General features: G+C 34.4%; 1 protein-coding gene, 1 long non-coding RNA gene and 1 pseudogene across 3 annotated transcripts; 2 read left to right on the plus strand and 1 right to left on the minus strand.

Annotated features, from left to right (window-relative positions):
* Positions 1-549: 549 nt before the first annotated feature.
* On the minus strand, positions 550-2,132 carry LOC136216498 (uncharacterized). 2 transcript variants are annotated; one of them, XM_066003020.1, is made up of 3 exons: positions 1,851-2,132; positions 1,681-1,769; positions 550-1,598 (listed from the first exon to the last, which is right to left on the minus strand). In XM_066003020.1, the coding sequence occupies exons 1-3, from the start codon at positions 1,932-1,934 to the stop codon at positions 899-901; spliced, it is 873 nt and encodes a 290-aa protein (XP_065859092.1). In that variant the 5' UTR covers positions 1,935-2,132; the 3' UTR covers positions 550-898. The 2 variants fall into 2 exon arrangements, with proteins under 2 accessions (XP_065859092.1, XP_065859095.1); XM_066003023.1 differs by having other exon boundaries at positions 1,681-1,766; positions 1,851-2,126.
* A 1,357-nt stretch (positions 2,133-3,489) lies between these two features.
* On the plus strand, positions 3,490-4,257 carry LOC136217378 (uncharacterized; annotated as a pseudogene).
* A 7,672-nt stretch (positions 4,258-11,929) lies between these two features.
* On the plus strand, positions 11,930-13,200 carry LOC136218094 (uncharacterized). The gene is made up of 4 exons (XR_010683630.1): positions 11,930-12,133; positions 12,514-12,662; positions 12,764-12,811; positions 13,095-13,200. It is a non-coding gene; the product is annotated as an uncharacterized lncRNA (long non-coding RNA).
* Positions 13,201-27,194: the final 13,994 nt, after the last annotated feature.

Below are 27,194 nucleotides of genomic sequence, written 5' to 3' on the forward strand. Positions count from 1 at the left end.
GAAGAAGAGGAGAAAGTGTATATTAGTTGTTCAAAGTCCCATACTTGAACAACTAATATACACTTTCTCCTCTTCTTCCCTTTAGACTAACAATATAAGATTCTTGAAAGAGAGCCATTTTTCTACAAGATCATCCTAACGAAGAAGCCAAAAGATCATTCTATGGAATAAGCCACTTATAAGGATTTGTTATTATTTAGAGCCAAGTTTCTGATTTGTGTCTCGAGGACAAGACACTTAATGCAGACGCGTTTTAAGGCTCGAGATGTTAAGTTTGGGTCAAAGTAGACAATATCTGCACGGTATTGGACCATGATGTTACGATTAGTATCAGAGTTAACTCTCCATGTAAGATGTGGTTTGGAGACCAACTAGGCGGAAGCTGGTGGGCTTATGATGACCCAGTCCGGAGTGGGTTGCGTCGGGGTAGAAGGCCTGAGCAAGGAGCGGCCTAAGGGATGCCTATGGAGGCAGAAATGAACTGAATCTTACATCGGAAATAGACAGAGATTGATTAGAGTTTATTAGTAAGGTGAGAATACATACATGTGCATTTTAAAGCCGTGGGATCAAATTGGAAATTGCTTCAGGATGTTACAATACATGTTGTTGAAATTGACTTCTCATGAATCAAACTAGGAAATTGGAAACAAATACTAATTAGTAGAGAATGAAAACAGTAACATAAAAGAAAACAGAACAAACTCTCATTCAATCTTTCCTCAAACCAATCAGAAATGGATTAAAGAATCACAAACAACACAACAACCCTCCCAAATCGTTTCACACTTGCACAATCCAATGCTACTGGACAACAGCTTATGCACTTCTAATTCAGACTTATCCAAATCCCTAAGGACAATAACTAATTTCATTTCTAATGTCAATGAATTTATTGTCAAGCCTCCAAGCTAGTGAAATCTAAAATAGGCATATCTTCTCTACTTCTCCATGAACATGATGATATGTTTTTATTTGACTCACAACCCAACCAGTTTGAGAGGCTTGCATCAACTGCAATTTCTTCTTGTTCTAATGCTATATTCTCCTTTCTCTGCCGTTTAACTAGTGGCATTGCTTTAGCCTTCACTGCTTTCCATTGACTCAGATTTTCTACTGGTTTTAGAACTGAATGAACATACTCACTCCTATCTTCTCCACCATTCAACTCTGTCAATGAATCTCTATTTACTGATAAAGACTTGAATTTCTCATATACTTGTTCTTGCTGGCTAACTCTCAAACAAGCAGTATCATCATCATAATCATCTTCATCTTCTTCAAGATCATCATAATCCTCATCATCCAAGTCACTTTCCTCAAATGCTATTTCATCTTCTTCATCATAACTATGAATACAGTTCCTATACCTGTAATTAGAGGGATAAGATGCCATTTTTTCTGCTGTTGAATCACCATCAGAAAGAGACTGAGATTCTCTTTCCTTTTCAGTTTCTTTGCTACTCCCTTCATCATCACTGAAACGTTCTGAATCTTCTTCTTTTGGAATTGGTTCATAAGTCTGGACATTCAAGTTAAAGCTAACTTTTTTCCTAATTTTATAATTAAATGGCTCCTTGGGCTTTCTGCTCTCAGCCCTAAACAGGCAAAAGCACCAAGAATTAGCAGAAAATCACTTATATGAAAGAAAGATTAAACAGAAAGCAAAATTAAACTCACTTGAGCTCAGAATCTAAATTCAAGGGCTTCTCTGTTACATCGAGATTTGCAGAAGCTGAATCCAGAGGCTCATAACTACCAAACCTCTGCTGGATGAGAAGAAAGCAGATCATAAGAACATTAAAGAAGTAGTTTTTAGAAGAAAATTCAAAAAAAAAAAAAAGGCTTACTTGTTCTCCAGGTTGAACTCGATTTGCTTGCTTTCTGCGCTTTCTCTTGGAAGAAAAGCCAAAACAGCCAAGAAAGCAACCCATTGGAGATATGGAAGTTGCAGAGAGGAATGTGTGGATAAAATAGAGACAGGGAGGGTGAGAGAGAAAGAGGGGGGAATGTGAAGGTTAGAAAAATGGCTCCAACGGTTTTTGAAAATAGGAACGTTAGAATTGAATAATGATGAAAGAATAGGTGGGTTTAATCAGATGAAAAAGTAGAAGACAGCACCAGAATTTTACAGATTTGTCTTTTCTCTATACTCTACTCTAGTTTTGTAAAAATTGGGGCTTTTCTTTTCCTTTATTATTTTTCATGGGTGGAGCTTTGTCTTTAATTATTTCATTCATATGGGATCATTAATTATGGAGGACAAATCTAACACTACACCTTCATTTAATGTTACCATTTTGTTTATGACACATTTAATATTTAGGATGAGGTTGAAATTTACTTTTATGAAATGGTAAATTTTTTTATTAATATTTTCAAGGAGGAACAATTTTACTGATAATAAATATAAAATTTTAAATAATTATTTGAGTTGTTATTTAATTTTTGTTTTGATAGAAATTGGGATGAGATAGAATTTGGGTGGGGTGAGCATCCGTGGCCCAAGAACTGACAAACCCTCAATATATTGATAAACGAAAAATGAGTGTTTGAACAAGAAAATAGGAAGGAGAACAAACAAAAAGAAGGGGGAGAAGAAAAAATTTAGGAAAGTAAAGAAAAACGCAGGTGAGAAATACTACAAATGTCATCATTGATAAACCTATGGCAAAAAGCAGGAACTGAAGGCCACCAATTGATCACTAAAGAAGAGACTACAAACTATTATATTAGATATTTTACACATTAATTATATCTAAAATGGTAAATGTGTTATAAATACTGTTAAGAATACTTCTAAAATATCAAAAACTATATAACATATAAGTGTCTAAAATATTTATTACGTTATTGATGTTATATACCGGATTTTGATAATTAGACGATTAAATTTTAAGATAGGTCATTATACTTTAATTAAATAAATTAAGACTTTTTTTGGAACATTAAATAAATTCAGACTTTTTTTGAAACATTAAATAAAGGAAAAGTACAAAAATAAACCTTGTGGTTTGGCCCATTTTCGAACTGCACCCATGTAATTTAAAAGTTTGCAAGTTGGTACCATGAACTTCATTCCGTTAGCAAATATATACAAAATTGACTAAAGGTGTTAAAAGTCAAAGGAAAAAGAGTTAATTTGGTCCTTATATTTATTTATTTTATAAATTAACTCCCCTTATTATCTACTTACCACAAACAAACCCTAAAATTAAAAATAAGAATCAAATACACCATCTTCTTCAACTTTTTTTTTTTTTCCTTTCTCTCCTCTCCCAAAATTAAAAATAAGAATCAAATACATTTAGTTAATTAATTAGAATCCACGTTGTTTATCGTCTTCCCCACATGTCTCTCTATTCTCTTCTCTTCTCAACTGAGCTTCATCACTGAAAGAGAAAGAAAGGAAAACATCAGTTAGTTACACTTCCACATTTCTATTCTTTCCTCGTACCATTCTTCACTAAATGCTCTCTTCCCTCACTTATGGCCACCATCTACCACCTCCACCACCACCACCTCCTCTCCTTCTCTCCACTTCCTTCATCTTCCCCCTTTTACCCTTCTCGTCTCCACTTCCCCACCCACCCTAGACCTCGCAAGATCCTATCTTGTTTATCGATTAACCATTCAAACAATACCTAAATCGTCGCCGGAAATACCCAATGTCACCAGGAATCCGATGATATTCTCCGGGTAGTATTAGCTGCCGGCGGGACTGGTGGTCACATAATCCCAGCTTTGGCAATTGCCGACGAGCTCAAAATTGCAATCCCTAATACCCAAATCATCTTCATTGGAACCCCAGATGGTATGGAAAGTACTTCTATTCCTTCAGCTGGTTATCCTTTCTCTCCCATTCCTCCTGTACGGTTATTCCGGCCATTGATTTCACTTCGAAATCTTTCCCTTCCTTTCCATTTGATTCAATCAATAATCCATAGCTTCAAGCTTCTTAAAGATTTTGATCCTCATGTTATTATAGGCACTGGGGAATATGTTTCTTTCCCTACTTGTCTTGCTGCTTTGTTAAGAGGAATCAAAATTGTGATCCAAGAGCAGAATTCTGTTCCAGGCATTGCTAATTACATACTTTCATTATTTACAGAGGTTGTTTTTGTGGCTTATAATTCTACAGTTGAGTGTTTTCCCAGAAAGCATAAATCTGCGGTGAGTGGAAACCCAATTAGGTTGTCGTTGAGGCAATTCGTCTCTAAAGCAGTGGCTAGGAAGCTAAAATCAAAAGAGAGTTGAATAAGATGGTGTATTTGATTCTTATTTTTAATTTTGGGGTTTATTTGGGGTAAGTAGATAATAAGGTGAGTTAATTTATAAAATAAATAAATATAAGGACCAAATTAACTCTTTTCTTTTTGACTTTTAACACCGTTAGTAAATTTGGTATATGTTTGCTAACAGAATGAAGTTCATAGTACCAATTTGCAAACTTTTAAACCACATGAGTACGGTTCGAAAATGGACCAAACCACAAGGTTTATTTTTATACTTTTTCCTTAAATAAATTAAGACTTAGATAAATATTATTCTACGAATATATATAAATAAAAGTCTTATAATAAAATAAATTACTTTTGAGTCTATTATAAAGATTAAAATATTAGTACGCTAAGACATAATTATACATGTATGAAAGTTAATCTTAAAATGTTGTATCCATAATCTATTACTTTCATATACATGTACATGTACATGTCGTCTTTAAAATGAAAATACACTTTATATTATTAACCCAAATTCAAAGAAATAAATGTTACTCCATCCGTTTCAAAAATAATTGTCACTTTTGATTAAATTTCTAGTATCAATAAAATTATTAGTTTGCATTAAATCTATTCAAAATGGATTAAAATATCCTTATTTAAATCTCATACTCTTAGATTGAGAGAATAAGAAATCCATTAATTTCATAAAAACAATAAAAAAGAAGATGACATTTTGGTATTAATTCAGTGGATTCCAAGAGACTTTTTATATTCATTCGATGGAGTAATATACCCAATAAAAATGAATTAACTAAAATTGATTTTCTTTAACAATAAAGCTATCCGGATAGAATGAGAGGAAAAAAAAATTCATACCAAATTACTTTTATTATATTTTATATTTTATATTTTATAGGAAAAAGTACAAAAATAAACCTTGTGGTTACACCCATTTTCGAACAACACCCACGTGGTTTAAAAGTTTGCAAAGTGGTACCATGTACTTCATTCCGTTAGCAAACACATACAAAATTGACTAACGGTGTTAAAAGTCAAAGGAAAAAGAGTTAATTTGGTCCTTATATTTATTTATTTTTATAAATTGACCCCCTTATTATCTAATTATCACAAACAAATCCCAAAATAAAAAATAAAAATCAAATATATCATATTCTTCCTCTCTCTTTAATTTCTTATTTTTTTTCTTATTTCTCTCTCCTCTTTCTTAATTTCTCTCTCTAGAATAAAGCTACCAACATCAACACTTTCAAAATAAAACTCACAGTCCAAACCTTCTGCTATCCCATTCCTGCCATACCTTTGCCCGCATTCCCCCCAAGAACCACAATCCCTCGATTTCCATAGCTGCATTGCTTTTTATCTCTCCGGTTTGCGATTCTTCATCTCATTCATTTACTGCACACTGTTTTATTGTCTATTTCACTTGATTAACCATGGAAATTAACTCCAGCGACGAAGAGGAATTTGGATTCTCCAAGAATTACTTTCTGGCAAAAGAGAGAGGAGAGAATAAACTGTTTTCTGGCAAAATTGTTTTCTTCCACATTTAATGACCTTCCCATGGCTTTGTACAGAATATCCATTACTGACTTCATCTTCACTGCATATTCCTGCAATATGTTGCTGAAATACAAACTCTTTTTCCATTATAAAGATCCCAAAAGCATAATCAATTCCTTGGAATTTGGAATATATACCTGAAATCATTTGGGTATTGTGGCCAAAGATTAATCTTCTTTTATCTTGAGGAAGAACCTTGAGACATAGGCGATGATTCCAGTCAAGAACTTGATTTTCTGAAACTACTCTATCACTTCCATAGCCTTCAATTTCGTTGGCAGCTCGAGCATATTTTTGTTTCTCTTCAATTGGAAGATCAAAAAACTCATATGCAATTCCACGGACCTTATCAAGGAATGAGCTAGAAATGCCATGTCCTACTACCTAAATCTCATCTAATATATATTAGCGAGTACTTAGATAAGGTAAACTTGATCTAAAGTGTTGATGGTGGTAGCTTTATTTTAGAGAGAGAAAGAAAAAAAATAAGAAATTAAAGAGAGATGAAGAAGATGGTATATTTGATTTTTATTTTTTATTTTTGGGTTTGTTTGTGATAATTAGATAATAAGAGGGTCAGCTTATAAAAATAAATAAATATAAGGACCAAATTAACTCTTTTTCCTTTGACTTTTAACACCGTTAGTCAATTTGGTATGTGTTTGCTAACGGAATGAAGTACATGGTACCACTTTGCAAACTTTTAAACCACATGGGTGTTGTTCGAAAATGGGTGTAACCACAAGGTTTATTTTTGTACTTTTCCCTATTTTATATTCATATATTTACATACTCCTTCCATCATGCATATATTTATATATTGATACGTCGTAACATTCCGGTATCAGGCGATCAATACGTGGCCGTTTTAGGCGAATATCTCTTTTGATCCTTTGGATAATATCCCAATGTTATCAATTGGGAATGTCAAAAGTTAGTGGGTTTCGTTTTCATCATCATAGCATTTACTCATGCATATTTTTTTTTTGTAGGAAAAGGAAAAAAAAACAAACAAAAACCAAGAAAAAAACCTAACCCGGGATTAGCCTAGGGAAGCTAACCCCCGCCACATCCTCCAGAAGGAGCGAAGACAGGAAATCAGGAAGAGAAGAGTAGGTTGTAACTCCCAACATCCTCTCATGGCCTTCTGCCGCCAGACGATCTGCCACCCTATTCTGTTCTCTGAAAATATGGCTGAAATTGATGGACTCAAAGGAAGAACACATCCTTCTAATACCTTTGATTAAATTTTGGCTATTTAAACAAATAGCATTATCGTCAGAGATCATTTTGATAGCTTTCAAGTTGTCAGATTTCACAAGCACTTTCTTCAAACCCAGACTCCTAGCCAGTCTAAGACCAGAGAAGATTCCTCAAAACTCTGCAGAAAAGGAGGAACCCATACCCAGGTTCTGCGTGAACCTAGAAATCCACGCACCACCATCGTCTCTCAGAACTCCACCAGCAGCAATTTTACTGTCTTTATGACAAGAGCCATCAGTATTTAATTTTACCATCCCTTCACTAGGCCTACATCAATCCAAGAGATGGACAATCTTGGATATGCATGTATATTGAATATAATTTTTTTTTTCTTTTATAAATAAAAAATAATAATCTTTTTTCTGAAACAGTTTATTAAATATAATATTTACTAATCATTTTTTTTTAATTTTTGGACAAAAAGTATAATTAAGCACCTAAACTTTTAAGATCAAACCTTTGATCAATTATTTTTTCACATTTAGTCTTTTATTATTGATTTTATTATGGATCTGACCCTTATTTAACTTTTTCATCGAATTTGGAAAAAGAGAAGATCGATATGACGATTCTAATGCTGAAAATCGCAAAATGAGAGGAGAAGATCGAGCTTGGAAGAACTTACTGGAAATTGATTTCTGTAATTTCCTTTTTACTTTTTACTCTCTATTTATGATAGTTACTAAATTCTTATTTTTATTTGTCCACGTCAATAGACCGAATCGCCGTAACAATGTGTGCCGTCCAAACTCAACGAAAAAGCTCAATAAGGGTCAAATCCATAACAGAGTCAATGACCAAGGGTTCTGGAAAAATAATTGATCAGGGGCTTGATCTTTAAAACAAATAAAGTTCAGGGGCTTAATTATACTTTTTGCCTAATTTTTAAGTATCAAATTTCACTTTTAATTCTATGAAAATAAATGTGTATAGCAACTCTTATTTAATATTTGCATAACAGGATTTCAAAATTAAAGTCGTTTAAATTATCAAAATCATCAATTTGATCCTTAAATTAGTTAAAAATTATTAATTGAATCCTCATGTTAAGCAAAAAATTATTAATTGAATTCTCATCGAAAATCATTTGGTTGAATAGTTTTAGACCTTTTTTCCCAAATCTATTTTGAGACAACACAAAGATCATCACAGTTAATATCAAATAGTCACAGTTTCTGATTTTAGGATATGACAAAGACTCAATTGATGATTTTTACTGAATTCATGAACCTAATTAAAGATTTTGATAGTTTAAAGTCCTAATTGACTTTGAAATTTTAGTTTAGAGTTAAATGAGTTTTATGACTTTAATATTTTAAGACTATCTATTTTTATAATATTTTATTCTTTATCAAAATTTTATTCATTTAATTATATTTTTTTGACAAAATATAAAAATAAACTTTGTGGTTAGTTGATTGGTAAGATAGTACTTCCCGTTTAAAAGTTTGCAAATAATTATATGTATTTGTATGAATTTTGCAGTTAAATCATATATGAGTCAATTTGAACCAAAAAACACGTGTAGTCTCGTTAATTTATAAAGTTAGACCTTAAATTTCGGATAATTTGCAAAGCCAGTATTTTTTAATTGCCAAAATTTCCCTCGCCTTGCAGTATTTTTTTCTTTAATGACTAAAATGAGGTTTTTAATGTTTATTCATGTAAAATTGTATTATTTCATCTGCTAAATAAGGATCATGCCACTGTGCTTCTTGGATCCTTTCTTTCAAATCTGGTTTTACCCGTAGTGTAGCCATCAAACCTGTTACTTCATTTACTTCTAACTGCACATCCATGGCTCGCATCGCCACTAGTGAATTCAAACTATAACTCTTCATACTAGCCACAATATCAACACTCTTTCTGAACAGGTTTGATGGCTACACTACGGGTAAAACCAGATTTGAAAGAAAGGATCCAAGAAGCGCAGTGGCATGATCCTTATTTACAAAAGATGCGAGATCGTGTACAACAAGGTAAAAGACCTGATATGACGATCTTCTAAGCGAGCCAAGTTGAAACACAAATTTGAGCTCGAAGCTCGACTCGAGCTCGTTAACATTATGATGAGGCGAGCTTGAGCAGGACAAAACTCGGCTTGGATCGGCTCGATTACAGTCCTAGTTGTAATGGAGTCGAGCTTTGGCATACCCATGTTCGGCTCATTAGAATATTGACAAGTTCGAACTCAATATTCTGTTTGTGAGCTGATCACAAACTTTTAACGAGCTTGTTCACGAGCTTTGTTACCACTAACTCGTTAGTTTTCTCATAAGTTTATTCATGACTATGTAATCGAGCTTACTCATGAGTTTTTGAGCTGAGATTCGTCATGCGCAAGCTCGTCTTGTTTAAAAATTAAGTTGAAACTAATCAAACTTTTATCAAATCAATATATATTATCCATCTCCATTAAGATGAATCTTCTAGAGAAAACGATAACATGGAATATCAGCCTCATTGACACTCCTAATTACATCATAGTGCTTAAACCATAATTTCAAATACTTGAACTATGGATGCAAACGAGCCGAACCGAGACCGAATAGGGGTAGGCTCAGCTCGGCTCGGTTCGATAAGTTCGGAGATCGGGCTCAGCTCGAGCTCGAAGCTCATCAAGCCTGGAATTTTGGAGCTTGACTCGAGCTCGGTATAGGTTCGGCTCGAGCTCAATATAGGTTCGGTTCGAGCTCAAAGCTCGTCGAACGACTCGTTTTTTATTTTTTTTTAAGTTTTAAATATACTTAATTGTATTTTATTAACATTTTATTATCTAAAAGCAGCCTTGAAAGAATACAAATTTAAACTCCAAAAAAAATTAATAATATTAATAAAAAAAACTCTCGACCCTACTCACGAGCTTTCGAACTGAACCCAAAGAAGCTCAAACTCGGACTCATTAAAGCTCGAGACGATCTCGAACTCGAACTGAGCCTAATCGATCTGAACTTTGACCGAGCCTAACTTGAATAGTTTGCGAACTAGGCAGGCTTGTTTGCACCCCTAACTTGAACGTTACTCGATAATATAAATATAAGTCATGTACATTTGAATAAATTGCTTTTGAGTCATTTTGTTAGGATGAATTGTCAAAATAGATCAAATAAAATTTAAAATAACATTATTACTTTTTAATCCTTTCATTAATTTATATTTATAATTTTATGTAAATTTTATCTCTTAATTTTATCATCTCATCAATTTTTTATATATTTTTATAATAATTTTAAGGGATAAGGTACCAAAATAGGCCTACGATTTTTGGGAAAGTGTCAATTTAGGTTCGACGTACAAAATAGCACTAAAATAGGCTTATTGTTTAAAAAATGGTACCAATTTATGCCTCAATAACGGAACGAAACATGTCATTGATATTACTCCGTTAAGTTCTATCAATTGTATATGGAGGGAGAAATCAGAACTTAACGAAGTAATAGGAATGATGTGTCCAATCCGTTATTGAGCCCTAAATTGATACCCTTTTATAAACGTTAAGCCTATATTGGTGCTATTTTGTACGTGGAGCCTGAATTGATACTTGCCTAAAAACCATAGACCTATTTTTGTAGTTTATTCCAAAATTAAACGGAAGCAACATCAAACAAATACCTCCCACCGAGTGATTTTCCATAACTCCATGTAGATTTGAATCAACTTCATTTTCATGTTCAGATTCATCACCATAATCTTTATCATTAGTGCCAAAAAAAATTCTATTATTCTTGCTCTATAATTTCTTTCGTCCATATCCTCCATTGTTTAAAAAGAAATTTTAACTAAAAAGATGATGTTTAGAGAGATGATTAAAACAAATGAATTTTTATTGATTGTTTAGAGAGATGATTAACTAATTATTACTAATTCCAATAATTAATATATTTTATTTTCAAATCTATCTATCTATCTATTACTATTATAAAAGCAGGAACCTAACTGCCACATGTCAAGCTAATAAAAGTTTGACTGATGTGTCAATTTCTTAAAATTCTTAATTAATTTTTTTAGTTCTTACTCCTCTCTTAATTTATGAGTCCCGGTTATCAATAATAACTTATCATCCCTAAAAACTCTCCCACTTCCTCAGTTCTCTAGCCTCACTCAACTGTCTATCCTTAATCAACCTCTCTTCCTATCTCTGTGCCCACCTTCATCCTCACCACCCTCAACTTAGATTTTTCATGATAACTTTTCTCCATTTTCTGATTTGCAAGGTTTACATCTATGTTGGCTGCTATAAGTTTGTAGATTCGTACTTCAGGTCTTCCTCCATTTTTTTTCACCAGAAAGCTCCACTCTATAGTGTATTTGCGGTATTAGCCTGCTTTTCTGCTTCCATTATTCTGTAAAATAACGTATTTGATTAAATTTATTTCTGATCTAACATTTGATTGTGTTTTTCTTTTTAGATTTCAAGATAAAAATTCTGAGATTGTTAAGCTCTCTGTTTTTTTAGGGTCTTTCTATGGATTCATAAGACACTTTTCTAACCCCTTTCAGTAATGAAGTTTACAATTGAGGTAACTAAGACGTCTTTAGATGAAGAACTGCAACTTTTATCTTCTCACCATCAGACAATTTTTTTATCTTTCCATCCTTCATGGTTAATCGATGTTGTTGAACTTATTGATTTGTATCTTTATTTTTTATCTGGTTTGTAAATGTAATTGGGCTTAATCTCTGATTTTTTTCCTCTCTTATATTGTTTATTAACTTTCACGGGTTATTAGTTATCCAATTGTTTTGAATTTTCATTCAGTTACTAAAATCTTATTTCGTGTCTCTCCAATGTGATTAGCATCGTCTGCAATTCTCTCCTTTTTGTTCTTTCGATGTTTTTTCCCTTAACAAGGTTCATTTATGATTCCCTTCTGTATCATTTGGCGTTTTGTTATTCAATTCCGATTTCTCCAGCCAGACGGTAATGCTATTAGATTAAAATAGTGTATAGAAGCGTGGAGAAACTCTACCATCCCGTTAACATGGAATTCTTTTAGATTCGATGCTTATGAAACGCTATTGGATCCGGCTGCCACAACGCTTTAACAAAGATTAAATAGAGTGTAAGTATAAGTTCTTCTACAATTCTAAGATATCTTCTGTTCATGGTTTTGGTTTTTCATTTCTTACAAAGGATTTAAATTTTAAATGGATTTCTCTTTGTGTTTAGCCTGTGATTTGAAATCCATGTTGATTGAATTGATTTTTACTTCCAGAGTTAAAGAGTTGATTTTTACTTCTGTTTATTGTTAGTCTGCCTTCATAATATGTTATAATTAAATTTAGAATTAAAGAGTTGATGTTTACTTAATTTGTGATTTTTAAATTTAATTTTAGGTTTTACTTTCATTGTTGTCCCAGATATGAGAATTTGATTTTATTTCTCCTTATTTATGGATGCTTCGAGGAGATTGTTATGATCTCTTCGTTCTTGCTTTTTCAGATGCGCTTGATCGGTTGGTAGTGGGCCTATTTTGGATCTTACAGCACATGTACCTCGGTTAAAAGCAATTGTGTTGCACAGTCCTATACTCTTAGGACATAGAGTTCATGTATCCTATAAAGCGCACATACTAGTTTGATATCTGTAAGGTTAGTTATTTTTTGTTTTATCTTCTTTGGTATAATTATTTGTAATTGGAAGAGTATATATCTCTTTTCAACTAATTGTCATTTTCTATTTTGTGGTCCAGAATATAGACAATATTCAACTTGTGAGACGTCCTGTGTAGGTAATCCATGTAAGTATTTGGAACTTACCACTTAGCTTTTGAGAACTGCTTTTGCTATTCTTGGTTATTTCTGCCTAGGTAATCTATCTAAAAGGAGAATACTAATAGCAAAACTGTAAACAACAAATGTGTAATTTTGTCAATTATTTAGAGTTATTATATTCCTTTTTTAACGCATTATTAAGTCAGATTGTTTTACAAGAATCCGATTTTTTTTATAGTTATCACTTACTGTTATTTCATCGTATCATGTGTCCTGTTTAAATTTAAACTGATCATAATTGATTTGCAGTTTCTCACACAGCAAATTTGGGAAACATTACTCAACCTATTCTATTCCCTTCAAACTAGAAATATGAGTACCCTTATCTAATGAATAAGATCCAGGAATGGAAGCCACCAAACGAAGCCCCTTACGGTTGTCCAACACTTCTTGATCGGAGGTTCTATTGAGATAATCAATTTATTTATTTTTTTCATTTTTCCCTTATCACGACGTCCCTTCTTCCCCTTTCTTGGACCAGGTCTCACCTTGATTACCTTAATCAGATACTGCTGAGTTCCACACCCTCACAACATGCATATTAGGAAATGCAATATGGAACAACTCTTGATCGTTATTATAGATTTGTTTAAGAATTTGAATGATTAAAAATACTTCTTTTTGTTATGTTTATACAAGTGAGTGTTACCTTAGGTTCGTGAATCAAAATTGCTCCTACCTCTGTGTGAATTAAAATTGTCTCTACCTTGGTACATTCATAGTAAATGTAAGTAGAGCACTTTCAGATATTTCTAGCTTTCAAGTGAAATTTTTTTCCGATTATGGATTACCTCTTGCTATTTTCTGCAAGTATAAGAAACGTGATTTCGGCTAAAATATGCAAAATAGAATTTTATATGCAAGTTATTTCTCCCTCTCCTAATCACTATCCATAAAATGAAAATGGTTTAAGTTTTCAGATTTGAGAAAACTGTCAGATTCTGTTATGATGCTTTTTTTCTACCTTCTGAAAACTATATGAATGTTAATCCTATTAGAGTGCATTAGTGCTGGAATTATAATCAAATTAGAATGCATAAGAGAGGGATGGGTTTGAAATGTGCAACATGAATACGTAAGAGTAAAAGAATATAAGTATGTTGCACGACTTGATGATGGATCACTAATCTTTCTTTTCCATTCCTATCATTGTTGTCCAAAGAGTTGCTGCTACAATTTCCAAAATAGTGAGTGAGAGATCATTAATCTTTTCTTTTTAATATTTGATTTACTTTATTAGTTTTATCTGTATTTGTTCTTCATAGTTCAGCTTTAGTGGGCATGTAGTTGAGTTGGAAGAAATATCAATTCCACTTTCACTCCAAGAGGGTAACATGAAATCTATGCATTCTATGCCTTTATTTTTTTCATAGAAAATGAAAATCCCCTCTTTACAAAATAAAGGGGACAAGGCCAAATTTGACCATGGATTTTGGTGAAATGCAGATTTTTCGATAATGTATAAAATGGTCCAAATTCAACAATACATGGCTAAAACTTAGAAAATGGTACAGATTTTTCGCTAACCTTCAAAACTAATTTTTCAAACTTTCAGTAATATAGAGGTAAAATTGATCTTTTCACGGCTAAAACTTTTTAACAAACGTTAAAACCATCAAAATAAAGTCTTGGCTTGGTTTTGAGAATGGATGAATTGTTAGCTGCACTTGAAATATTATACTATAAAATGGTTGCACTAGATATTATACCATAAAATAGCATAGCTTCAATTGTGTAAAACTGATAGTACTATTAAAATTGGTGTCATGGTATTGACTATATTTATTTTTGTTTGCCATGGGATATAACATGGGAACAAAAATTAAATAGCATGTGCTGATTGAGGATGATATGTTATAATTTCAATATACTAGCATATTGCAACTTTACAGGATAATTCTTTCGATTCTTTCAATTTTTAAATTCATACAACAAAGAGTTTTAGTTTAATTTTATGGAGCTTTTTAGTATTTTAAATCTTAGGATTTTCTATCAAAATTTCTTCATATTTTCTGCCAAATCATTTTTATGTTCCTGTCATTAATATGTGCTTATATGTATGTAATTTTATGGCTTTTTCTTTTTGATGGTTTCAAAATTATGTACATGTTATTTTAAATGCTTATAATACAAATGATTGTTATTTCACTATATTTTACCTACACAATTTCTAGAAGAGAGATAAAAATGCTCTCAGATAAAATATGAGAAGAAGGGTCGCTAAATAATTGGACTTGATAATTAGTCTAACCGATAATATATATAATTAAGAGAATGTCGAATTGTGAAATTATCTTAAAAGATTACAAAGAAATTATTTTTTTCTCTATTTTAAAATAAATCAAATAAGAATTATTAATCATTCGCTGTAAAAATAACTCGAAGGAATATTGGAGAAGTCGATTTACTCTGACAATTTAAATTTCTATAAAGATAACATCTTTTGATAATTTACTTTTTTCATGATAATAAAGTCTAAAGAAATTGAAATTATATTTATTTATCACAGGAACATATAAAATTTGCATCCAAAATGTAGTATTAAAAAAATGTCAATAAAATACAGTGATGTGTTAAATTATATTATATTAATTAAATATAATTCACACTAGAATTCAAATAACAAGGAATGTTTTTTTTATCTAATGATCACTAAGATTTAAATATAATAATTTTTTTATGTACAACGAAACATACAAATTTACTGTATATCCCGTGCAAATGCACGGGGTTAAAGCTAGTTCATTTAGAAATCGGGTACAATAAATAAAGTTTACAATTCCTATATTCAATTCAATGTATAATAGGAAAGATGATGGGAAATGAAAATTAGTTTAACACAATTTTCAATAAAACATTAAATATATTTTAATTTTAAATTCTAATAACTAAAAAAATAAAAAAAAATCTGATTAAGGGCAATTTAGATATTTTAATGGATTCTATCCATTCTATCCCCAACTTTTCTAGCCATTTAACAATGTCCTTTTAAACCATCTATGGTACATAATGATAACTGTTGGACAAATATCCAATTGACACTAGAACACAAAATGCAAGATGTCTCTCTAGGTACTCCAAAATCTTTCAAAAACCAAACTTATTTCCGCTAAAATTTTCATTCTAAATTTTGAAATATTCCTATCTATATAAATTAAGAACTAATCCAACCAAAATCATCAACTAATGTGGATACAACTGAAAATCATCAAATGCGTTCAGTTCAAATAGATTTAAATGTCTTGCCCGATCTTAACTCTTAAGCAACACATAGACTTCCTGACCTGAATTTGAATCCAAATTCTCAAATGATTGAGACATCTCCATCCAATCGTCACTCTTTAAGCTTGAACAATGATCCAAATGAATTATCTGGTTCTGAACCAGAATTAGATCTACAGCAAGGAACACATAATGGTAAGTAAAATTTCTTCATATATTCATTCTTTATGACTATATATTTTTTTCTATATAAGTTTCTTATTTATTTTTCTTTAATAGAGAGCGCAAAAAATGATTGGTCACATGTGGACTTGTCGGAAACATCGGAAGCACAAGGTAAATAACGATTCTTAAACAATAATGTGTGAGAGATAATACATACAACTTTTCTATAGAGTATGAGAAATGGAAAACTGGAACATGGGGTGCTAAAATTAGTGGCTAGATTATTTAAAGTTCATGAACGAACTATCAGACGCATTTGGAAGCTAATAAAAGACAATGAGTGTGATTCCTTATGTCATATGAAAAAAGAAAATTGTGGCCATAAGCGACTTCAATTTGATTATGATCGATTTCGTGCAATTTCTCTACATCGACAAACCATCATTGCTTCTTCAACTTTTGTGATGAACATGGCTGATGCAACATTCTTTCGGCACTTGAAGTATGGAGATATAGGACGGCACACAAATGCTATCAAGCTTTTCTTGAAGGATAAAAATAAAATATTTCAACTCTGATTTTGCCTATCAATGCTTGATCAAAGTACCATACCACATGATCCCGTTTTTATGGGGATACAAAATTTGTTCACATTGATGAAAAATAGTTCTTTTTGTCAAACAAAATTTGAGAATGATTATTTGTTGTTAGATGAAGAAGATCCAATACAAACTTGCAAAAGTAAGAACTTCATTGGAAAAATCATGTCCTTAGCTGCTGTAGCTCGACCAATATTTGATGAACAAGGCAATGAACTTTTTTTGGGAATGAGGAATTATTAGAGTTGCAGGAACCTTAGAAACAAAACCAATAACTTCAGTTAAAAGAGGAATTATTAGAAATTGGATGCTTGAAAAGATCCTTCCAATCAAGGGAAAATGCTGAGAAATGATGTGACAAATCCCATATTTATTCAACAATATAATGCAAGGACACACATTGATCCTAATGATGGGGAATTTGGGCGTGTTGCTGCTGAAGATAATTTTGATATTCTCTTAATATGCCAACCTCCAAATTCTCCAGATTTGAACGTTTTGGACCTCGGGTTTTTTAATTCTATCTAATCCTTACAATACAAGACGACACCCAAATCTGTTGAAGAGCTTCTTAATTCTGTTAATAAGGCATTTGAAGATTTTTGTTCTGAAAGGTCTAATCATATATTTTTAACATTACAATCATGTATGATTGAAATCATGAAATCAAGGGGTTCAAATGCATACAAGATACCACATATGAAGAAAGAATGTTAGAAAGAGTAGGTCATTTACCCAATCAAATCAAATGCGATTCAGTGTTGGTGCAAGAAATTCTGAACTATGTCAATTGAAAGATGCAGGTTTATCCTTTTCAAACTTATATTATTTTCATCCTTTAACTTGACTCATATTTTTGCATTTGTTTCTATAATTTCAAGTAATTTATTACGTTTTGATAAAATCTGTTCATTTGTTATGAAAATTTTCTGTGCAGGTTCTCTATAGGTTATCAAGTATATTAGTAGCAAGATTGATTGTGTTGATTTGTAAGGATAGCTCACAAACATGGATCGTGAATGATATCATGTTGAACAAGGGTTTTTTTTTTTGCAACTTATAATTCAATGATGGGATATTTAATGTAAATCTGAATTTTAATGAGAATGTTATCTTCATTGTACGTTCACGATTATGGGTTATACTAGTAGAATAAACAAAAATTAATATGCCTCTCATGATAAAGTGATGTAAGATCAATAAACTAGTTAATCATAATGGCCTTGGGTTATAATCTGCATATAACATGATGAATATAAACAAGCATTTCATAATGATATACTAATAGTCACTCCAATACACAAGCATTTCAAAGGCTAACAAAACATTTAACTGATAAACAAACTTTTTCAGAGGACATCAAGAGAGAGGCAAAAAGCATGATCACAATACTGTCAAATCAAAATATCTTTCTTCTTCATCATCATATGGGAATTTGTTCAAATCAAATCCCAAATCTGCATGTTCATTCAAATCAAAAGTTCTTGGTGGAAATTTGGATTTCTCCATATTGGATGAAGGATTAATTGAAGTATTCTGAGAACTCATTCCGTATTCTATTTTGAGAGATAGAATAGTTTTAATAATTGATCAACAATTCCTTGAAGGAGTTAGCCATTGTTATGAATTCCAAAGTTCTTAATGTGGCATTTGAGTATTACAAAATTTGAAAGGGCTTTTATTGCTTACGAGAATAATGGAGTAACTAGTGTCAAGGTAATTAATAAGGGCAAAATTGAAAAAAATTGCATAGAAAACCAAACCTGTCAATTATTTTGAAATAGATTTTTTTGATGAAAAATGACAATTATTTTGAAATGGAGGAAGTATATTTGGTATATTTTTAGGGTAGTATTATTAAGTATTTTTATGCATGTACTTTAGCCAAAAGTTGAAGAGTGAAATAAATATGTTGATGAATCATTAACTTTTTCAAAACAATGTCCACAATTATGCTTGATTTGCTTATATACACATCAAATCTTTTCCTAGACTGTTTATAAATTTACTTTATGTTAAGAAGTGACATTAGGAAAATTGATTTGATAAAATAACTTATTATTTAACATTTGATTCTATTCTTGGAGTTAAATTAAAGATGTGACACTATGAAGGTTAATTTGATAAGGCAAGTTCATATTCAAGTTAAATTCAAACCAAATTGCTCTTCAGATCAACAAATCAAAGGACAACTCATCTATTGGTGGCCAAATGAGAAGAGTGGAAGACTGTAGGGACCAAATAGATAATTTTCCAAAAAAAATTTAATTGTAAAGATATAGAAACAGTTCCTGCCTCTAGAACAAATATATCACTCATAAATGCCTATAAATAGCAAGACATTCTCACATTTGGATTAAAAAAAAAGAGCTTACAAAATTGTGAAAAAAGAATACTTTATTATTGTGCAAATATTCATCTTGTATTCTTCCATTTCTTTTTCCTTCCTAAGTGAGATTAAAAAGGAGAGATTCGAATTCTTTTTTTATCATTATATCAATTTGTAAGAAAGACCAGCTTGAGTCTTTTGGTTCTCACTAGTTTCATAGAAAATATAGGTTCTTAAGTACTTGTAAGCTTAAGAGTGTAAGTTTCTCAATTGTGCTTGTAAAAATTGAGGAGAGAGTTTCCCAAACACTCGAGAAGTTTGAGAGAATTGGATATCAGAGAGATATTTACTTGGGTAGCTTTTAGATTGTAAAAGCTCCGCATGCTTGATTCTTGCCCGGTAAACGAGTCAAAGTGGAAAATCTCGAGAGGTTCTTTTGGAGACAGAACGTATACCGTAGTTGCTGAACTTGTATAAAATCGCATGGCTAAACTTCTTTATCCCTACTCTTTTAATTACTGTCTTTATATTTTTCATGCAAATATTTTATTGTGATCATTTATGGAGTAAAGGTTGATAACGAGAAAAATGAATTTATAAATGATGATTGGAAAGATTTACAATTAAATGTTAAAGTTATTAATGTTTTATATTGTGCTTTAGAAATTAATGAATCATGTTTGAGGATGCACCAATGCAAAGGAAATATGGGACAAACTTGAGGTCACATATGAAGGCACATATAGGTGAATGAAACCATTTCTGAAATAAATACAATGTTTATCACCATTGTAAATAATCTCAAGACTCTAGATAAGTAATTTCCAGATAAGGAGATAATTAAAAAATTAATAAGAATAATGCCCTCAAGTTGGGATTCGAAATTGATTGCCATTGATGAAGCAAGAGATCTGTCGCAAAATATTCATATGATGGATTTCTTGGATCTCTGCTTACACATGAGATTAAAATGACATCTATTAATGAAAAAGCATGATGTAAAAAAGTTTAAGTCAACAGGGTAAAAAGCTACTCAGATAATGAAAGTTCATGTGACGACTCTGAGAAAGAGATTGCCATGTTATCTCAAAAATCCAATAGGATAATGAAAGAGAGAGAGAATTTTTAAAAATGTATCCTAAAAAGGATTTTCAAAAAGAGGAGAAGTTCAAAAATGAAACTCCTTAATATGTTATTTGTTTTGAATGTAATAAGCCAAGACATATAAAGCCTAACTGTCCTAATTTGAAGCTTCAAAGCAAGAAGAATTGTAAGAGAGATATAGTAGCTACTTGGATAGTGATGATCCATCTTTAAGTGATGAGGAAAAAGAAGAGGAAGCATATATATGCTTTATGGCACATGAAGATCAAAATTCTAAAAACCTATTTAAAGACAATGAAGAAGATTCACCTGATGCAACTTTTAGTAGTTTATTTAAAAATAAATAAATTAAAATGTGTTGTAATTTATATGATGCTTCAAAAGAAACTTTATGAAAATATAAAAGCATAAAAAGAAATATCAAATTCATAAAGATAAGAATGCTGAATTTCTAAATAAGACAAAGTTCCTTGAAAGTATTAACTCAAAAATTATTAAGGAAGTTAATACTTTGAAGAAAGAAAAAGAGAAGAATGATTTTCTGGACAAAAGCCTTTTTTAAAGAAAAACAGTATCTAAACAATATTCTGGATTCTAAAAAAATTTCCATGATATATCTGGTATTGGATTTGCAAACCAAAATCATGATCAATTCAAAAGATATAATCTCAAGAGAAGTTATAATAACAATTTCAAATATGTGAAGTACAAAAGATGTCATTATTGTAACAATGAAGGACATATTGTGAGATTCTGTACATATAGGAATGAATAAATAAAAAGGAAAATGGATTCAAAAAGAGATTAAAGTGTCTTCTTCTAACCCCAAATGACCAAAAAAATATTGGGTACTTGAGATTAAGTAGGTATTGCAGGTTTGCTTGACAGGCACACATGAAAATAAAAGTTGATATGTGGATAGTGCTTGTTCAAGACACATGACGAGAGGCAAAAATATGTTCATCTCCCTTAAGGACATTAAAGGTGGAACTATCAGTTTTGGAGATAAAAGAAAATATCATATTGTATGTAAAGGAAAGATTGGGACACAACCATCTTTTGAAGATGTATTTTTAGTTGAAGGACTAAAATACAATCTTTTATGTGTAAGTCATTTGTGTGACAATGGTAAAAAGGTACATTTCAACTCTAAACTTTGTTAAATTATTTATGTTAAAATGGATAATATTCTGTTTACAGTACCTAGAGTTGAAAATGTATATATGCTTAATCTTGACAAAAATATCTTTTGATAAATGCATTGTTACAATAATTGAGGAAAATTGGTTGTGGCACAAAATACTAGGACATGCTAATATGCACCTTATCTCCGAGTTGTCTATAAAAGAACTAGTTAGAGGCTTACCTAAGATTAGTTTCAATAAGGATCACATATGTGATGCATGCCAAAAGAGTAAGCCATTTAGAAGTTCTTTTAAGCTTAAATGAGTTGTATCAACTAGTAAACCACTAGAATTGTTGCACCCATTTTTATTTGGTCTAGTGCAACCCTTTAGTTTAGGTGGAAAGAAATATGCATAATTATAGTTGATGACTACTCTAGATTTACTTGGACAATCTTTCTAGCATCTAAGGATGATACATTTGATAGATTTGTCAATTTGTCCAAAAAGCTCCAAAGTTTACAAAGACAATAAAATAGTGTCCATTAGAAGTGACAATGGAGGTGAATTCAGAAATAAACTCTTTGAGAATTTTTGTAATGAATCTGGAACTAATCATTCATTCTCTGTACCTAGAACTCCTCAACGAAATGGAGTTGTAGAAAGAAAGAATAGGACCTTAGAAGAAATGGCTAGGACTATGACTAGTGAAAGTAATCTTCCTAAATAATTTTTGGCTGAAGCAACTAGCACTGCTTTTCATCCACACTTTTTCTTTTTTCATCCACTGGTGAGGTGACGCGTTGACCAGGGATTAATCAGTCAATTTTACTTACTGTATACTATAAAGAGCGATCATTCATAAGATCGTACATTTCAGTTTGGCAAAATGAAAATTATACACCAAAATGTGAAGTTGTGTAAAAGTTGTATACCACATGTATAATTTACCTTTATGATATAAACAAAGTTTACTCATATTTAAATTTTAGGTAAAGGCTATGCTTACTTTGTTTTTAACAAAGTAAGCCTTACTTTGTGTGTTTTCACCATTGGATTAATTTTCTAATCCATCATCCAATGGTGAAAACACACCAAGTAATGATACTTTATCAAAAACAAAGTAACCATAGAAGGCACCTTAAATTTTAAATCTATTCAAAATATAATTTATAAGTCTAAGTAAATTTTATAATTTAAATTAAATTAATATATATTATTTCTGACATTATCCGATTTAATCAATTTGAATCAATCAATTGAACTCATTAACTCTTGATCCAGTTGTCAATTCGATTTGACTTTCTATCCGAAGTAAATTAAAGTTAACTAAATAGTAATAATGGTAACTAAATTGGATTTTTTTTATAACCAGTTAAATAGAATTAACTGAAAATTTAATAAAAATATCACTAAATAGGAAATTACCCCATCCTAACATATCTATATAATTTCGGTTCAATAATTAAAATTGAATTAAATAGGAATTAACAACTAAATAGGAAATAGTTAATAATACTAATACTAATAGAAAGTTAACTAAATAACTTCCTCAAAAAAAAAACAAAAAAAAAAGTTAACTAAATAATATATAATATATTAAAAATAAGTGATTCGGAATATCTCATTAGCCCATTAGGCCCATGGGCCCGACGGGCTAAAGGGCAAGAGGCCTCAAAGGCCCAAGAGGATTGACTATAAATAAGGAGGAGGCAACCAAGGCAAGGGCATCAGGTAACACACTCTCTAACTCATTTTGAATAGATTATCAATACTATCGAGCGACTAACTGTCTTGATCGTCGGAGTGTTCCCAGGGACCGCTCCCCGCACAGAGACGATCCTCGAGGAACACGAACACCCCCAGAAGAGAGCTCGGATCACTGTTCCGCGTATCCTAATTATTTGGTGCGGTGATCGTGGACTACAAGTGACCGCAGAGCCTCCAGCGAGATGCAAACGCCGACTGAGTTCACCCCAACAGAGGCGCCGGAAATCGGAGCAACAAGTTCTATGACAAACATGGACCGATCCGCTCCGATCATCCCAATCTCCCCTAGAAATTTGGCTCCACTGATGGAGGAGGTAAGCCCGGAAGAAGAGGAAACTTAAAATACCACACAGCTCCTCACTGCGATACAAGGTTTTCAAACCACTCAAGTTGTTCATACGGCGGCTCAGATGAAGATCATAGAATAATAGAGAAGTTTGCAGGAGGAAAACGCCAAAATTTGGCAATACCTCAAGGCAGCAGCGGAGACACAAAGGGAAGGCGTGTCCCCGGGGCAGTCCTTAGGACCCGAGTTGCCCGCGGGAAGAAGGGCCGAAACCGCCACGACCGGAGGAGGCGACATACCACGGGAAGAGACAACAGCCGTGAACAATGAAAACGCATTGGAACTGAAGATCCAGCGCTTTTTAGACAAGAGAGCCTTCGGAGGCGTCATGGGGGGAAGCATCACCTCCAGCAAAACGCCGCTAGTACAAAGAATCATCGAGACAAGGTTCCCACGAGACTGGAAGGCTCCTCGCCTATCGCAATATTCGGGAACCAAAGACCCAAACGACCACGTGGCATCCTTCATGAGCACTATCAACCTGTATTCAAAGGATGAGGACATCATGTGTAAAGTTTTTCCCACCACACTCTCATCCAGTGCCCAAGAGTGGTATCGAGGACTAGCTCCTGAATCAATTGACTCATTCGATCTACTAAAGGACCTTTTCCTCTCCCGTTTCACCGCGGCAGCGAAGGTGAGGAAGATCAGCTCGGACCTCAACGGGCTCAAGCAGCGAGCAACCGAGCCACTGCCAACATTCTTTCCAGGTTCCACCATATGGCCTCTCAGGTCAAAGGCCTCAACCTAGAGGTAGCTCATGATGCCCTGGAAAAAGGAACCTCGTGTGAGCCCCTAAAGCAGAAATGCTTCAGAAAGATGCCGCGATCCTTCGAGGAGCTCATGACCATGGCACAGACCTTCGTCCGGTATGATGACTGCGACCGACCGGCAGGATACGAGGAATCAGAAAGGGACAAGGCTAGAGGAGATGCACACAAACAGGAAAAAAGCAGACCAACCGCAGAAGCACGAGACGAGGGCCGGGCGCGCAAGGAGGCCCTGATGCCTTTTCCAGCGCGGGTCGAGCGAGCAAACCTTGAGCGCAGGAGGGATAGATCCTGTGGAAAGGAGGTACATTATGCTGCTCAGAACCAGCCCCGCCGATTCGCACACCTGACTCCGTCGGTGGACAAAGGCAAAACCCGAGTCGAGAAGGAGTACTGCAAGTACCACAAATCCTCCGGACACTCCACGGAGAACTGCTATCAACTGCAGAAAGAAATTGAGCAGATCACGGAGCAAGGTGCGCCACCGAAGACCATTAGACAGAGGGAACAGAGCCCGAAACAACGAGACATCGGCCGAACAGATTAAGCGAATCGACCAAGGTATCACGAAGAAATCCATGTCATAAGGGAGGGAGCGTCGGCACTCTGTCCGCTCCCGGAGAGCTCCCAAAAGAGAAAAGCAGCTGATCAGACCCTGACGTTGCAGCCACCACTCCGGACTAGCCATTCGGAGGCCCTCGTAGTCACCATCAACATCGTCGGCTTTAAAACGCATCGGGTGCTGGTGGACACAGGAAGCTCGGTGAACTTGCTCACCTAGAGAGCGCTCCGCGCTATGAAAAATACTCACACGGCCCTCCGTGTCGGAACTTTTCCCTAGTTGGCTTGTCAGAAATTGAAGTCCCCGTGAAGGGAGTCATCTCTCTGTCAACAATCTTCGCCGAAAGCGATCAAGAAGTAGAGGACACCGCAGAATGGGTGGTAGTGGATATCCCCTTGGCCTACAACGCCATTATCAGGAGACCTCTGCTAGCTAGCCTCAAAGCTACAATTGATATCTCCGACTTATGCTTGACTTTGCCGCTTCGACACGACAAAATCACCATCCACGAAGATCGCATCCTGGCCAAGAAACTGCAATGGGAGGCGACTCAAACTCGGACAGCGCTTTACCTGGAGGACGGTCTGATGGATATGAGGGGGTACAATCCCACGCCGATTGAGCCGGTCAGCGACTGTGCCATCAGGGAGAACAAGACACTGAAGATCGGGACTAAGCTCCCACCTCCTCTGGCCAGCGAGATAAAGGCCATTTTAACGGAGCATTCGGACGTATTCGCATGGTGCACCGAAGACATCACAGGAGTTTCACCCGAACAAGCAACTCACAGATTAAACATCGACTCCTCCGTTGAGCCCATAAAGCAGAAGAAGCGGGTACAGGCAATGGACAAGCAAGCTGCAGTTAAGGCAGAGATCGAAAAGCTACTAGCTGTAAAATTTATTCGCGAGGTCCACTATCCGGTCTGGCTTTCTAATGTTGTACTTGTAAAGAAGGCCGGCGGAAAGTATCGCATGTGTGTAGATTTCACCAATGTTAATAAAGCATGCCCCAAGGATTCCTACCCGCTGCCTAACATAGATCAGCTTCTTAACCAGACAGCTGGTCGCAAAATCTTGTCCCAGTTTGATGCTATCGCTGGTTTTCAGCAAATCCCTCTAGACCCGGCCGATGCTGAGAAGACCTCCTTCATAACGCATGAAGGCACAAATTGCTACAACATGATGCCTTTCGGCTTGAAGAATGCGGGAGCCACATACCAGCGACTAGTAGATAAGATGTTCACTCACCTCATCGGCAAAACGGTGCAGGTATACATCGACGACATGGTCGTCCTAAGCGCTATTGAGAGTGACCACCCGCGTGACTTGGCGAAGGTATTTAAAATTTTCAGGGAATACAACCTCAAGCTAAACTCGGAGAAATGTTTCTTCGGTATTCGTAGCGGCAAGTTCCTGGGTTGCGTAGTTTCGGAGAAAGGTATCGAGCCTAATCCCGCGAAGATCGAGGCGATCTTAGAAATGGAAGCACCGCACAATCTACAGGGAGTTCAGAGGCTCAACGGGAGGGTTATCGCCTTGGGCCAATTTATTTCCTACTCGGCACAGTGATGCTTGCCTTTTTACAAAGCAGTCAAGAAGGAGCATCCCTTCAAATGGTCCACGGATTGCCAGGCGGCATTCAACGCCATTAAAACTTTCCTTGCCATGCCCCCACTACTATCGGTACCAAAGCCAGGGCGGGACATCCAACTGTACTTCACCATCGCCGATGAAACTATGGCAGTCGTCTTAACTCAAGAAGAGGGGATGGAGCTCTACCCAATTTATTTTTTGAGCAGGGTCCTGAAGGGTGCAGAAATCCGATACTCCGAGGTGGAAAAGGCTCTATTCTCCATCACACAAGCATCCGAGCGTCTCAGGCCATATTTGCAAGCGCATACGGTTGTGGTCAAGACCAATTATCCTCTCAAGAAGGCAGTCCAGAAACCAGAAGTTTCCGATCGGATCACCAACTGGTCGGTGCGACTATCACAGTTCGACATACATTTTGAGCCCCGTACGGCGATCAAAGCTCAAGTGCTGTCCGACTTCATTGTAGAATTTACTGGATCATCGACTAACGACCTCACACTAAAGAGAGCTCACAGCAGCGACATGTGGACCATGAGTGTGGACGGCTCTTGCGGCCCAGGGCGGGCAGGCGCAGGCATTGCCATTCAGGGACCGAATAACCTCCGGCTACGGTACGCCGTCCGACTCGACTTTCCAACGACAAACAATCAAGTAGAATATGAGGCCCTGATCGCAGCTCTTCGGTTAGCCAAAACAATGGTAACCGGGCACCTGACAGTATACTCGGACTCCAAACTCGTCCTTAGCCACGTCAGCGGTACTT

The sequence above is a fragment of the Euphorbia lathyris genome, chromosome 2 (assembly GCF_963576675.1).
Source record: "Euphorbia lathyris chromosome 2, ddEupLath1.1, whole genome shotgun sequence".
NCBI lineage: Eukaryota > Viridiplantae > Streptophyta > Magnoliopsida > Malpighiales > Euphorbiaceae > Euphorbia > Euphorbia lathyris.